Raw genomic sequence first — 15,086 nt, 5'->3', positions numbered from 1 at the left:
AGAGAGAGAGAGAGAGAGAGAGAGAGAGAGAGAGAGAGAGAGAGAGAGAGAGAGAGAGAGAGACAGAGAGAGCGAGACAGAGAGAGAGAGAGACAGAGAGAGAGAGACAGAGAGAGAGAGAGAGACATTAGGTTAGACTAAGACACACACACACACACACCTTTACATGCCAACAAACTGTTACTGAGAAATCAGGAACATGAGGGGAGGGGGGGGTCAATAGCTCCGATCAATACTGTCCAAAATCAATGAAAACTATCAGATGTCAAGAAGATGATACTAACAAACCAATACTGCTGACACAAAGACACACTGATACACACACACACACACACACACTGACACACACACACACACACACACTGACACACACACACACACACACAGCTCGGTGATCTCGGTGAAAACATCACATCTGTCTGAAAGAGTCACATCTGGACAAACAGTCTTTCTGAAAGAAAGACAGGTAAAATGACAGACAGGTGAAGAGATGAAGACAGGTGTTTCCCAGTTTACCTTGCTGTGGGCGTAGACCACTGATCCCAGCAGTTTCCAGGTTCCTCCTCGCCGGTCCATCCGGATCATCCTCAGGATCTGAAGGAACCGAAGAGACCGGATCGCAGACGTGGCAAAGACGTTGCCCTGAGTCCCTGCAGCCAAGACTGAGATGGACGCGATCAGCACCATGATGTCTGAAAGAGACAGAGAGAGAAGATGCAGATCTCAGGGAAACATATAGTTTCACATTAGGAACACAAACGAGACAATTACAGATTATAATTATTTAGGACTGAAAATAAGTGAGAGCTAGGATTACCGCCTCGTGGTCGTATCCCTCCGCCACTCAGATCAGTTTCAGGTTACATCCCATATAAAATAAAAAAAACTATATTTTATATATTTGTTTTGTGAGGTCACACACTTTGACCTTTGACCCCCAAAATCTAATCAGTTCATCCTTGAGTCCTGGAGAATTCTTGTGCCAAATCTGACGAGGTTCCATCAAGACGTTACTGAGATATGTCCACGAGAATGGGACAGACAGACGGACAACCCGAAAACAATATCAGCGGCGCGGAGGCATAAAAATAAGACAGAAATAAACAAAGACTAATTTATTCAAATTTATAATTTATATTCAAATCTCATTTCAAATCTGGCTCAAATTATTTGAATCCGTCATGGAACCGATTCTCCTTTATGGGTGAAAGTATGCACAGAAATATCTCACAAACACCTGCAGAGTTGAATTAGGCCAGTTCCCATTATTATTCATCTAAATAAAAAATAAAAAAAGAGCTGCCTATTAAAATCAGTGACTCCCACCCCGATCACTACAAAGCCCCGCGGTGCCAAGAGCTGAGCAAAGAAAACAGGCTCCAATTTGTTTATGGCAACATAAACAAAGTGCCAACTCTGCTTGGAGAGCACACAGAGAGCTGCAGGATGTCTTTACCTGCCATACTGTGGGACACACACACACACACACACACACACACACACACACACACACACACACACACACACACACACACACACACACAAGCTGTTACAAAGAACAAAAGCATTGTATCAAAATAAAACAATGTGAATATCTTAACATTTTCATTTCATGTTAGATGGTCAGATCGCAGAGTTCTTATACAGTTACTCAGGTCTGTTTGCTACAAGACTCTGCTTGTATTTATACATATATTTACAATAGTGCACTCGTTTGCACATGCCTTACTTTCCTAACAATTATTTTATTTACTTTCAAGGTACAGCTTTACTTTTTTCACAGTCATAAGGAACATAAACACAAACAAACAAAATTACAGGTTTCCATTATAAAGGAAAGTCATATTCAAGTCCATAATCCTGTAATCTATAAATCGTTCATCACTGTGTCATAGTTCAGACATTTCTTCCCTCACTCTGAGCAGATGAGACGGTTTTTCCATAGAACAGATCTCGGGCTTTTACCCATCATCAGACTCACCTGTCGGAGTGTAAACATGTCGTTAAAGTCGTCAGACTCACCTATGACACAGAAGGGTTTTCTGGCGAATTTGAGTCGTCCTCTCCATCCTCTGTACCGACAACAACAACCTGCAGCCCAGATCCTCACCATGTACTCCACCCCGAACACCACGATGGTCACCACTTCCTGTTACACAACAACAGCAACTCACTGTTAACAACCAACTACAGCTGCAACTAACCATTATTTTCTCTATCAATAAAGGATTTAGTTACTGTGACCGACGACAGAGAAAACAAATCGCCATATTTGAGAAGCTGGAAACAACAAATATTTGACACCTTTCCCCTTTTTCTGTTAATCACCAATCAATCCAGTAATTCTTGAAGCTCTACAATCAGCTGCTAAATCAAACCCGCAGAGAGGAAACATGAACTGAATCAAAAATATCAAATCACAGGAACAGAGAAGCTAAAAATACCAGAACGTCCTGAGTTCCATTTACAGAATTTATTCAGTTCATCAACTGACCTCAGATCAGTCATTCACTCTGAGAGCTGCAGATAAAAGATGCTGGTGTGATGTTATTTTTTTACCAGGATGTAGAGAGCGTCCTCTGAACTCTTCTCGTACTCTTTGATGGTGGAGAACACAGACAGAACCAGACAGGAGAACACCAGCAGGAACCTGAACACAGAACATTTAACAGTAAACACACTGATACTTCTGCCGTGTGCCTGAAAACTGATCTCACGTCTGTGTTCCGGGGAGAAGATTTAAACTGCGACACCTGATCCCAGGTCCGTCTTCAGTTATTGATCCTCAGCTCTTCCTGGAAACTGACCTGAGAGCAGCACTGACCCATTTATTTCATCATTTATCACTTTGTCACTGATGTTATTAACGTCAGTTTTATTTTTCTGTTTGACTGATTATTATTTTCTCTGGGTTTTTATTTGCTGCTCGTGACGTGATGTTGGTGCAGATATCGACCAGTCGCTGCTGGATGGAGCTGATGTTTTATTCAGACTCTCAGGTTGTTTTAAAAACCAGATCTTTAGGATTATAGTTGTAGAAAGTAACTAAATACATTTACTCTTCATCTTACTTTTATACTTTATACACTTTATACATAAAAATTTTACCACTTTTATCTGAAGTTACAAGATAAATATGAAAAAGTAGATGAGACCAGCAGTGTAGAAAGAATTGACCCTGTAGAAATTAAGATGTTTATCGGAGCTTCTGACAGAATAAAAAATATTATTTAATTCATTTGCATTTATTTATATCTTTTAAATCTGGCTTTCATATATTTCATGTATATACTATATTTATATATTTACAAAGTTATACTACACATATATACAGTAATACACACATGAATATTATAAATATTTTTGTATTGTATAATAGGGTATTTTATTAATTTAATAATGTATTTATTCTATATAGTGTCTTTCACTGCAGGACATTACTACATACACTCAGCAGTCAGTTTATTAGGAACAGCAGCTAAAGCTGTGTCAGTCTGATGCAGCAGGTCTGTAATGAAGCCTCCTGGTTCAGTTTGTATTGCAACTGTTGGAGAGGTGCTGACTCAGCTGTATCTGGTCACTGTGGAGGCTGCAGTTTGTGCTGCTGCCATGACACAGAGAGGTGCTTCTGTTGTTTAGCCTCCCCTCATTGGTATAAATAGGGTGGACGTAATAATAAGAACATCTGTCCTGTGTCTGTTACCGTCAGCTAATCTGCAGCGTGTAGACAGGTGTAGTTGACAGGTATTTACACGTATGCGTGGTAGATGAAGGCCCATCCTCGAGGTCTCTCTAGTACGTTGTACAGGAAGTTCTGCAGTCGTCTGTAGAGAGCGTTTCGTTTCGGAGGTTTCTTTCCCCCGGAGACGCTGCTGCGCTGCCGCCGAGGTCCCTCCTCCCCACCTGAGCACACAGACACAGATTTAACTGTTTCTGTGACTGCATTAGATTACTCAATTAACAAATTACTGAGCAACTATTCACATAGATGATTCATTTTTTTGCCATTTTTAAATCACAAGCACAAAAACTTTCTCTTATTGAAGCTTCTCACATGTGAAATGTCCTTATTTTAACACAATATTACAATGAACATATTTGGTTTCTCACTGTTGGCCAAAAAAAATAAGGTATTTCAGTTCATGTTGAGAGTCAGAGAGTCGACTGAGGTTACACAACTTATAGCTCCTGTTAGTGTTAATAACTGTTTTACATTTTGATTTAAATACTTTTATTGTCCCCAGGTTATTTCTTATTTCTGCTCCTCTGATGCAACATATGAGTTTGTAGTTTGGTTTATTTACTGTAAAAAAAAAACAAAAAAAACACAAGTGGCATCGACACAATTATCACAGTATGTTAAGTAAAAATGCTTCTTGATAAGTTTTCAGCTTTATAAACCCTGCAGCTTCATATATTGAAAGGAGCACACAGCCTGTATACCAGAGGGAAAACTGCACTCAAACATCCCAGCACTAATGATGATTTGAATAGATTCTGGACAACAAAAGATCATTATAGCTCAGAGGAAACAGATACTATATATAGATACATGTTTACAGAAAAATTCAGTGTCGGTTTGAGTCTAAACGCGAGAATATAATTAGTTCAAATTAACTCGTCAGAAATTCAGATATAAAATCTGCTGCAGGTTTGTACTGAGCTTCAGCTTCAACATATAATCCAAATAAATATTTTCCATCAGATAATCACCTTCAATCATTGTCCGACACGTTTACAAGTAACATCTCCTCCTTTAGCCTCATTGGTCCAAACCTGCAGGTCTGGATGTGAATAAATGTTCCTTTTCTTTTTTTTTTTTTTTTATCCACCACTGTAAACACTGAGAACGTCCCGGAACATTCCCGGATCTATTTCTCATGTTTACATTATTAAATTCATTCACTGCATCAGAAACACCTTCTCCGTTTTTACTCCCGTTAATCCCGCGGCTCCATCACCGCGTTTACACGTTACAAACACACACACACTCATCTTTGTCTTACTATATTCGTAAGGACCCGTCATTGTAAACACACACACACATATTTTCCAGCCGCGTGCCATCTCCCGTTAACGACCTCCGACCTCTTCGTGTTTACCTGATATGAGCAGAGCTCCGTCCCTGCTGGACTCGGTCCCTCCGGCCTCCAGACCCACGAAGCCGACCTTCAGCTTCTTCTGGTCGGCCTGCGCCCCCGGGAAAACCCCGCCGTTCCGGGATTTCTGCACCATGACTGAGAGCCGCGACCCGCACCGACCTACCGATCTACCGCCAGCCCGCAGACAAAGCACCGAGGCCGGCCTGGCCTGGCGGGAGCATCGCTGCTGCGGAGAGGAGGTGGAGGAGGAGAATGAGGAGAGGAGGAGGTGAAGAGGAGAGAGGTATGGAGGGAAAGAGGACCCGCAGAGAGACAGGCCAGTGGCAGATTGGTTGATCAGCAGGTTTTTTCTCTCCTCACCGACTTCCCGCACAAATAGGAAACAGAATGACGTCAGCGACGGGTTATTGATCACAGATAAGGAAAAAAAAAAAAAAACACTGATCAATTAGATATAACAAGACAAACACAACAAAAAAGATTTATGTGCAGGATGTTTTATTATCTTATCTGTCCATCACCATGGTAACAGGATGACCTCAAGGTGGTAACCACGGCAACCAGAGGAGAGACAGGTGGAGTGAAACAAAGCAGGAGCCATATAAATGAGGGGGGAAAAGGAGGTGGATGAGGAAGGGAGAAAGAAGAAAAGTAGGAGCTGGTCAAGAAGAGGAGGAAGAGACAGTAAGAAGTAGAGGACTAGGAAGAGAAGTAAAGGAGGAGGTGAAGAAATCAAGGAGCAGAGGTCGAGGAAGAGAAAGAGGAGCAGAAGTAAAGAAGGAGGTGGAGATGTCCAGAAGGAAGAAGAGGAGAAAGCAAAGAGGAGGGGGAAAGGAGAAGAAACGGAGGAGGCAGTGGCGTGGAGGAGGTGAGGAGAAGGTAGCATTTTGTTTGTCAAGTTCAGTAACGTGATGTCATCACTCACCAGAGGACCAATCAGCTGGTAGATGTTGAATGTGAGGTTTTTACAGAGACCACAGTGGTTTAAACACACACTATTTATTAGACATACAGGTGACATCATCACTCAGTAACACCCGTCATCAGAAAATCAAACTTGGAGGTAAAGTTTTTAACCTGAGAGCAATAACGGTCGATTCTGATTGGTTGATTTAGACACACACCTTTAAATAGGCGATTTGTACATTTTCTCCACCAACAAATGTGGTTTGTTGCTGGGAGCAGCTGGTGGGCAGCGTTATTTGTTCAGGCCAGACCGGATGCTACAGTACAGTACAGCCCGGCCAGCGCTAGCCAGTTAGCATGCTAACTTCAATAGAAGAAAATAGAAATAGGAGTAAAATAAGAGTTAACATTGGCGTTGCTTTCCACTGCTGGAGACAGCTCTTAGTTCTTCTAGACTGTTAAGTAGACTGCTGTTAATGCTAACGTCGGTGACATATCAATAGCAAAACTTACAAATAGCCCCCTTTAAAACTGTTAATGGTAGATCAGCAATAATGTTGCCATGGTAACAGTCAGAGGTCACGGAACAGGGCAGAATAGAAGGCAGGTTCCGAGCAGCGGCTGCGGTAACGAAGGATGATGTCATTGATCATGTGCCTCCTTCTTACATGTGGCGGAGGGGCCGAGTCACTTTCCAACCGTCGCCGATGGCAACAGTTGATCACCATCTCTCTGACCAGGAAACCTGGAGACAGACAGATGGTCTTCTTCATTAATGTTAAATTAATCAACAAAATCTGTGATGTGATGAACGTTTTGTCAAAGGCCTATTCACAACAAAATGTTTTTATTTTTCAAACAATCCTGTAATCCAGATCGCCTCCTTGTCATTAGACACATGGCTGGACTAAAGACCAGGCTGACCCAGCACAGGCCCAGGGGCCCAAAGGGATCAAGGGGCCCCCGAGGCTTCACCTGCAAAACCATCAAAAACTAAATAAAACAGGTCAACAATGTAATGCTGCAGATAAAAAAGTGAGGTGGTAGAAACATTACTGTCAGGAGACAATAAACCTGAAGAGGAACGGAGCTAACATTAACAATGGGATGTTCAATAACATTACGTTTGAACTTTAATTAATTTTAACCAACTCAGCTAACAAGGCAGCGGTGTAACCTGATGTATTATCAGTGCCTCACAGCAACAGGACACTGGCTCAGCTGAACTTAATGTGCCAGGTGCTACAGTTTGGGAGTATAATAGTGGTGCACGGAGAACACCAAATGTTTAGATACTTCACAGTAGCAGGCTGCTCTGCTCTTGATGTTGTAACGAAGTGCCAAGATCGGTTAGGGGACACACACTGGCCAGACACGCGAAGCGTGTTTTTCCCCGGGGCATTTAATGGCTCGGCTGAGGCTGCATTAAACATTATGAGGTAAATGAGTTATGTGGGGACTGGTGTATACAAGGGCTGTCACTTTTTCCGAAAATCAAGTTTGTATTATATATATGTATATATATATTAGACAGTATTACATTAAAGAAAGACGCACGACAGCTGAACTGGATAAGCTCCGGTTTTAGACAGTTTCTCTCCCTGATAAAGGATTTATAATCTCACTGCTACACAGAGAATCAGGTCTCATCCATTGGTCCGTCCCATTGACAGAACTTCTTCAAATTTGGCACAAACATTCACTAGGACTCAAGGATGAACTGATTAGATTTTGGGGGTCAAAGGTTAAAGGTCAAGGTCACATTAACCATACAAAACATGATTTTGGCCTTGTGAATGCAATACCTCCAGAATGCCTCAAGGGAATCCCTTTAAATTTGGTAAAAAACATTCCCTTGGACTCAAGGACAAACTGATTAGACATTGGTGGTCAAAGGTCAAAGGTCACAGTGACCTAAGAAAACATTTTTTAGCCATTACTCAAGACTTCACACGGCAATTATAACAAAATTTCAAGATTTTACATGATTCTGGATAAACAGAGATGTAATCTGAAACTAGTCTGAGTGGCGGAGGGATACAACCAGGAAGAAGTAATTCTGGTTTTGTATGTGACAGACAGACAGGTTACAGAGAGACAGGTCATACTCAGACAGACAGACAGACAGACAGACAGACAGACAGACAGGTGATAGACCTACCCAGTGACCTCTTGCTGACCACACTCCCATTGACCAGTGGAACAACTAAACTGAACTTGCTGGTGACGTTTTCATGGAAACGGATCCGGTAGAGTCCAGTTTTCAGAGGATGGATGAAGATCAGCTGGACGTCTGAGACGCTGTCAGACAGATTGATGGACAGATGTCATCAGTTTGTTAAAGAATCAGACTGAATCAGTTTGTTAGAGGGTGGACTGTCTGTGTTTTACCCAGCCGATGTTCCTGTCTTCCTCTCTGACAGCAGATCAGACAGAGGGAAACTCTCTGAAACACAAAGTCACCAGTCAGATGAAGGTCACTCCCCAATCTCTGCTAATACTAACTTTAATAATAAAGTTATTTACCGATATCGTCAAACCGCTCGACCCAAACTATCAGCAGTTTAGATTCAGAGCCAACGAACGACGACACAAAAGGAAAAGACTTCCTGTCTTCGACTGGAGAACTCTGGACAGACAGGTTAGAGAGAGACAGACAGGTCATGGTTAGACAGGTCAGGTTGGACAGAGAGAGAGAGAGACAGGTCAGAGACATACATACAGTTCAGAGAGAGAGACAGGTCAGAGACATACATACAGTTCAGAGAGAGAGAGACAGGTCAGTGATAACCAAGTGAAAAAGCTTTTATTTTGAAGAGACGTACTGTGGGGTCTCGGCCAAGCTCAGAGTGACTCTGCATGTGGCATGATGACTCAGTCAGAGGCTCCGCCTCTTTTGGATTCTTCAACCAATCAACCGCTTCAAAACACAAAAAGGAAGTTCATTTAGTAATACAAAAAAATATATAAAAGAACAGCTCGTCTCCTTATATGGTCATGGAGGAACTGACTATGTTAATCACTAGAGACATTTTCTGACTGTGACATCATCAGACACTGACTGTGGGACACTGATGGGACGATGAAGGTGAGCTCCGTCAGAGCATCAGCAAACATCAGGACAAATTTTTCTCCGTTAAACACGCCCCCTCCACTGTCACCCAGCACAGCAGGGAATTCTGGGAGACAGAAAACAACCAGTCAGGTACAGGGAGTACAGAGTGACCTCTGATGACCTCGGTCACCTGACATTTTCTGTCTGCTCACTCGGACTGCTGGAGCTGGTGCTCTCCCCTGTCGTGGCCCCACCTCCACCGGCCGACCAAGAGAAGACAGGAAGTCCAGGAAGTGAGATGGGACGCTGCACCGGGACTCAACGTTCCTTAAGATCTACAGAGAGACAGACAGGTGAGTATAACCTTAGCAGCTGACGGACAGGTGAGACAGACAGGTGTGTATGACCTCAGTAGCTGTCCTCTGTCCAGCTTTCATGTAGAAGACAAAGGCAGAGTCACAGTTTCTGAACGGCATCTGATCCAAACGTCTCAGATCCTCTGAGAATCCTGGAAGAGACGAATCCAGAGACACCAGCTGAGCTGGGACACCGCTGGTACCTGGATCCTACGGACAGGTGAGAGGGAGACAGGTTAGACAGACATGTCTAAATGAATCAATAACTCACTGAATCGATGTCTGTCCTGTCCTCGTGTCCTCTGTACCTTCAGGGTCTCAGGTGTCAGGAGACCGAGGTGGGACAGGAACAGTCTTGCCGTCTGAAAGTTAGTGACCGGAGGCGGTGGCCTGCAGGTCGTCATGACAACCGACAGACCACTCGCCTGTAGCCGATCCTCAACCTGGCGTTGTCTCTTTAGCACTGCTCGCAGACGCTCCAACTGCCGATGAACCTGACAGAGGAGGAGTTTAGACCTGACTGACACCTGACGCCAGGTGATGACTCATCATACATAACAGCTATCATAAAAAACACCACGTGGAGAACAGGTAAAGAACACCTGACTGACTTCGATGTAGCTGGAGAAAGAGGACCTTACAATGGTGCCTCAGGAACGCCACAGGTGATATGCACAGGTAAAGCACAACCATCAATTGTAACTGAACGAACACAGGTTCTGGTTCCGGGTCAGACCAGGGTCTTGACCTGGTTGAGGTTCCTACCTCCTCAGTAATGGCATTGTTCAGGGCTGGAATACTCAGATCTGCTTTATATGAAGGAAATCTGTTCATGTTTTCAGGAAACACCTGATGTTTGAAACCACATCGTATCCCAGAATCCTCCTGGGCTACACCGCAGTGTTCTGGGGTTCGAGTTTTCTGCAAAAAATCAACAGACAATAAGGATAAAACACTGATCTGAAGCCTGTGAAACACACTGCGTTTAGTTCTTACATCGCTATTATTGCTATTATTGTGTGTTTGTTATACTACTCGGTGATGCAAGTGTAAGTGGTTACCTGTGTAGGTGTTCTTCCCTCTCTGGGCTCCAGGTGTAGCTGTAGAGTCCAGCCGTGACGCCCTGATGGTCCTCTGATCAGCACTGTGAGCGATGGACATGATGCTGCACAAACGATACATACATTAAAAACAGTATCTGAATGATTGATCGATCAGCCAACTCACTGAGAATGAATCACAAAAAATTCAAATACGTGATTATTTAAGTTGTTTTCAAAGGAGAACTGGAGTTTCTGTACTTGAATATGTTGTGTTTCTGTGAGTCAGGACTAACCCTGTTCAGGTACTGGTGGTTCCTCCAGCATGGCGAGAATCACCGAGCTGTCCACCACAAAATATCTGAACTTTTTCACACTGCTGTCACTCAAACTAGAGCAGCCAATCAGAGCGTCCTCATCCAGCACACCTCCAACAAACGGGAATCCTCCTGAAACCTGCATGACACTGAGATATGGATAAAGAGCAGGTTTTTTGTTAGACCCTCTGAATATATATTTCAACATGTGCGCAGGCAAGGCAAGTAAAAATGGGTTCACATCAGGGAAAGGTCAAGGTTTTGTTTTAGAAAGAGAGAGAACTCTGGTCTGATTAAGGTCGAAAAAGTTAATCCTTCACTTCAAGCAGAAACATCTGCTGTTTTTAAAATCAAAGCAGCACTTTATTCTCCACATCTGCATTCTGTGGAAACAGCATCGCATGTTTCAGTGTAGATGTTTCAGAGTGTGTTTGTTTTGCTCACCAGCTCAGTGTGGCTTCAGCTGCCTCCTTCACCCTCAGAGAGGCTGGATTCAGTTCTTTCTCTTCTTTACACTTCACTTCCTGTTCCTGTCTGGACTTACTGCCTGAAATCCCCAACTCCACAATCTCTAGAATCTCCAGTAAACACTCCTGAAACACACACAACTAAATGTACAACACACACCTAATACATTGTATGTATGTACACACCTGTCTGTACACCTGTCTGTATAATATATACAGTTATCTGTCTGTTGGTGAGTTACCTGGTGGTCTAACATGGCGGGGTGCTTAGTTAACCAGATGTTTAGACAGTGGAAAGCAGCGACGATGATGGAGTGAAGATCTCTGGAGTGAAGAGGAGGAGGACGACTGCACTGAAACACGATGTAAGTACAGACAGAACTGACTGCTCGCCTCCTCTCCGACTCCTCCACCCTGACCTCCACCTGCAGGACCACACCACAGAGTTACAGATGGTTCAGGTGTGTGTGTGTGTGAGAGAGAGAGAGAGAGAGTGTGTGTGTGCACGTCTGTGTCCACCTTCGCCAGTCCTCCCAGTACTTCCAGTGCAGACAGACAAACTGCTGATTCGTTCCTCCACTGAGACGTCAAACGCTGAGTGAGCAGACGCACAAACTGAACCCACAGAACCCCTGCAGCATCTGATTGGACAGCTGGTTGTCATGGCAATGCACACACACATACAAAAAAACTCAGTCACTGTCAGATTTCCACGACATACTGGGTCAATATTACAAACAATTACAACTTAACAATTAGTTAAAATCCAAATGATCATCATTAACCACTGGCTCCTCTGGTTCGTCTGTTTCCACTGGTTCCACTGGTTTCCCCGGTTCCCCCAGTCCATCTGGCTCTACTGGTTCCACCACGGTGGGACTGAGTTTCCTGGAAAACCCAGAATAACAGAGTAAAGTCCATTTGGCGCCCCCTGGAGGCCGATACATGCACACATCCTCAGGTCAGCACTGTGTGTTATTATCTACAAGTTCTAGAAGAAACCTAGACCTGCTCTACATGAAAAGTGCCCTGAAGTCAGAAGTAGATGTCAGTAGATGTCAGCAATGTCAGCAGATGTCAGCAGACTCACCTGCTGAGTTTGTCCTGCCGCCTGTACCAGAGCCAAGTCCTGGACCAGGTTCAACATGGCGGCTGCATCAGTTCAACAGAAACCATTTGAACAATCAGACCTGTGGTTCGTGTTCTACTGTTTCAAACTGTAAACAGGAACCAGGATCTGTGACTGACCCAGGATCACCTGTGTGTTGGAGGCGTTGCTCTCCGTCTGCAGAGCTCCAATCAGAACACCGATGAGGCGGGGCTTCAGAGACAGGAAGCTGCCTGCTGTGACATCATTACCCCCGAACTGTCTGTCCAGTAACACCTGAGCACACACACGCACACACGCGCACACACACACACACACAGGTGAACGTTACTGTAGCTGGTGGTTATTATTGGATGTTCTTATCGTATACCTGTGAGGTCCTGGTCATATCTGCACGGGTGTGTGTAGGTGTTTAACCAGGTGGACGGGAGGTTACCTCAGATTGGACAGATCCAAACTGCAGAGAGAGGGGCAGCAGGGACAGCAGGATGAGGATGGAGGCTCGTCTCAAATCCACCGGACTCACAAAACTCTTAAACCTCAACAGCTCTCTGGGCGAGAGACATAGACACACAGGGAGAGAGAGAGAGAGAGAGTGTTACCTGCAGTCACAGCTGGACCTGGACTTTACTGTATCTGTAGGTGTAAGTGCAGTGCTGGGATGACTACGCTTCCTGCTTGATGAACACATTACTGCTGCATGTTTCAGACGTGAGACTGTAGTCCTGCTGCAGACCGCAGGACTTGGACTGACATGGGACAGGGAAACTGGCTGAAACAGGTTTGTACCCACAGGGACCTGCGTTCAGATCTGCTCGTAATGACTCACATTAGAACAGTTTGTCTGACAGTGGTCTGGGTGCAGACAGGAGGTTTGCGGTTCTCTTGTTCTGACTCATATCTCTCAGAACAAGTCTGTCCTCATTGTGCTGGATCACAAACAGCAGCTCCCACAGCTCAGGTGGGTGGTTACCTGTGACGGACAGAGCTACAACTACACATCAGTGTGGGTCGTAATATCTGTAACATCAGAGTCCCTGAGGATCTCACAGGCCAGTTTCACAGCCCGTCAGCCTGGAGTGATTGTTGTCTGTGAAACCACCTCACATTAAAACACAGATAACCTCAGTTTGAGAGAGGAAGTGAAAGTGTGGCTGAAGAGAAACTGGGAAGTGAAAGTTGATCACCTCAGCTAATGTGTGTGTGGTTCTTCTGTAAATCTGTGTCTGGATGCTCTGACTGAAGTGAGTTTATCACTTTCTGTATTTGTTGAATGGATTTCATGTTAGTGTGACTTGAACTGGATTCATCAGAGACCACAGCGGAAACAAGACCTGGACTTTACCGCCTGGACTTTGCCACCCCTGCAAACAAGGCCATCACAGTCCAGACTGTTCTCGTCTGTGGTTCCCCGATCATGGAACAAGCTACCGAATACTATGAGAGCAAGGACGTCCCTCTCTATCTTTAGGAATCTCTTGAAAATGCACCTCCTCTCCTACACACCCTAACATGACCCAACTAGCACTTACAATGCATGTCTTTATTTTGAACTCCTTACACTTATTATTCATGTTCAGAGTAGTAATGTGTGCAGTACTGGTACTAGTATCCACAGTAATTAATAATATTAATAGTACTTGCAGTACTTGTACCTGTCGAGCAGCACGCTCTCCAGAGCTGAGATGAAGGAGGGGAGCAGCATGTTGACTCCTCTCAGGTCACAGCAGAACAGACAGGTGGAGTTTAGCAGGATGGAGGCCAGGACAGGAAAACACGCCCCCTCACACACCTGGAGACCCTGCAGGAGAACCATGTAGAACCTGGAGGGGGCGGGGGGACATGATCATAACACAGTCCAAAGACAGGTGACTAGACCTGGACAGGTAAGCAGACATATACCTGGACAGGTAGACAGGCAGGATGTCCTCTGCGGTCTTCTTACAGGTGATGATCCTGCAGATCGTCCCGCAGGCCTCAGCTCGACCTGCAGCCCACCTTTCTGACATCACAGTGACATCACAGTGACCAGCTGAAGGAGACACAGGGTTTATCATGTGGTAACCTGCAGCTGCTTCACGTATGTAGTATGTGTAGCATTGTAGTACTACTGTAGTACTACTGTAGTACTACTGTTGTAGTACAGACAGAGTACTAGCCAAACAGACCAGAGTCTCTGTTGATCAGAGCAGCATCAAACAACCAGCAGCCGAACAGGTGCAGGAGGGAGTCCACGTCACACCTGAGGGGGGAGGGGGAGGGTCGGGGACTGGAGCACAGCGGGGGAGGGGAGGAGGGAGGATGGGAGGAGGAAGACATCTGAGAGGAGAGAAGGAGGAGACCCAAAAGTCAGAACATGGTTCAAACGAACCAAAACAAGAAAGGAGAAGTTTTTTTTCTGGTTTTTTTTTGTCTTTGTTTTTTTTTTTGTGTTTCCTTATTTGTATATTCATATACTTGTATGAATTGATTGCTTGGAATTTCTACTTGTTTAAAGATAACTGTTCTCTCCTGAGAGGGGTGGGATGTTTGGATGGGTGGGATGCTGGGAGGAAGCTGGGTCTGGACAAGTTTACCTTGGTCTTCTACAGGATAATGTCATGGAGAAGTGAACTCTTTCTTCCCACTGCATACCTGGGGAGGTAAAGGGACATGTACCTGGGTGGATAAAGATGTCATACCGTAGGTTTGCCCGTTGCCTTGGAAACATGCGCAGGTTTTAGTCGCCTGTGCAT

General features: G+C 44.5%; 2 protein-coding genes across 4 annotated transcripts in view; both read right to left on the bottom strand.

The window, feature by feature from the left end:
• The window catches only part of LOC111656536 (potassium voltage-gated channel subfamily KQT member 2), a 21,428-nt gene extending 14,843 nt beyond the window's left edge, over positions 1-6,585 (bottom strand). The window contains exons 1-5 of the mRNA XM_023408271.2: positions 5,103-6,585; positions 3,753-3,903; positions 2,560-2,650; positions 2,023-2,149; positions 517-692 (exon numbers count right to left, since the gene is read on the bottom strand). Of these exons, the coding sequence (XP_023264039.1) occupies positions 517-692; positions 2,023-2,149; positions 2,560-2,650; positions 3,753-3,903; positions 5,103-5,235 (678 nt within the window). The 5' untranslated portion in view covers positions 5,236-6,585. The remainder of the gene's footprint in view (positions 1-516; positions 693-2,022; positions 2,150-2,559; positions 2,651-3,752; positions 3,904-5,102) is intronic.
• Positions 6,586-8,836: 2,251 nt separating this feature from the next.
• Positions 8,837-15,086, bottom strand: part of LOC111656533 (ral GTPase-activating protein subunit beta-like) — an 11,704-nt gene continuing 5,454 nt past the window's right edge. For all 3 annotated transcript variants that reach the window (XM_023408267.2, XM_023408269.2, XM_023408268.2), the window contains 18 exons: positions 14,520-14,670; positions 14,254-14,383; positions 14,007-14,174; positions 12,788-12,902; positions 12,492-12,627; positions 12,334-12,395; positions 12,029-12,131; positions 11,763-11,896; positions 11,486-11,668; positions 11,221-11,369; positions 10,756-10,925; positions 10,481-10,584; positions 10,185-10,340; positions 9,728-9,913; positions 9,471-9,629; positions 9,276-9,398; positions 9,071-9,187; positions 8,837-8,928 (listed from right to left, as the gene is read on the bottom strand). In XM_023408267.2, coding sequence (XP_023264035.1) covers positions 9,125-9,187; positions 9,276-9,398; positions 9,471-9,629; positions 9,728-9,913; positions 10,185-10,340; positions 10,481-10,584; positions 10,756-10,925; positions 11,221-11,369; positions 11,486-11,668; positions 11,763-11,896; positions 12,029-12,131; positions 12,334-12,395; positions 12,492-12,627; positions 12,788-12,902; positions 14,007-14,174; positions 14,254-14,383; positions 14,520-14,670 — 2,292 coding nt within the window. In that variant the 3' untranslated portion in view covers positions 8,837-8,928; positions 9,071-9,124. The remainder of the gene's footprint in view (positions 8,929-9,070; positions 9,188-9,275; positions 9,399-9,470; positions 9,630-9,727; positions 9,914-10,184; positions 10,341-10,480; positions 10,585-10,755; positions 10,926-11,220; positions 11,370-11,485; positions 11,669-11,762; positions 11,897-12,028; positions 12,132-12,333; positions 12,396-12,491; positions 12,628-12,787; positions 12,903-14,006; positions 14,175-14,253; positions 14,384-14,519; positions 14,671-15,086) is intronic.

Source organism: Seriola lalandi, unplaced genomic scaffold (genome assembly GCF_002814215.2).
Source record: "Seriola lalandi dorsalis isolate HSWRI2012SDOR001 ecotype SW California unplaced genomic scaffold, Sedor1 jcf7180002054358, whole genome shotgun sequence".
In the NCBI taxonomy this organism is placed as follows: domain Eukaryota; kingdom Metazoa; phylum Chordata; class Actinopteri; order Carangiformes; family Carangidae; genus Seriola; species Seriola lalandi.
This window is presented reverse-complemented; position numbering and strand designations above follow the sequence as displayed.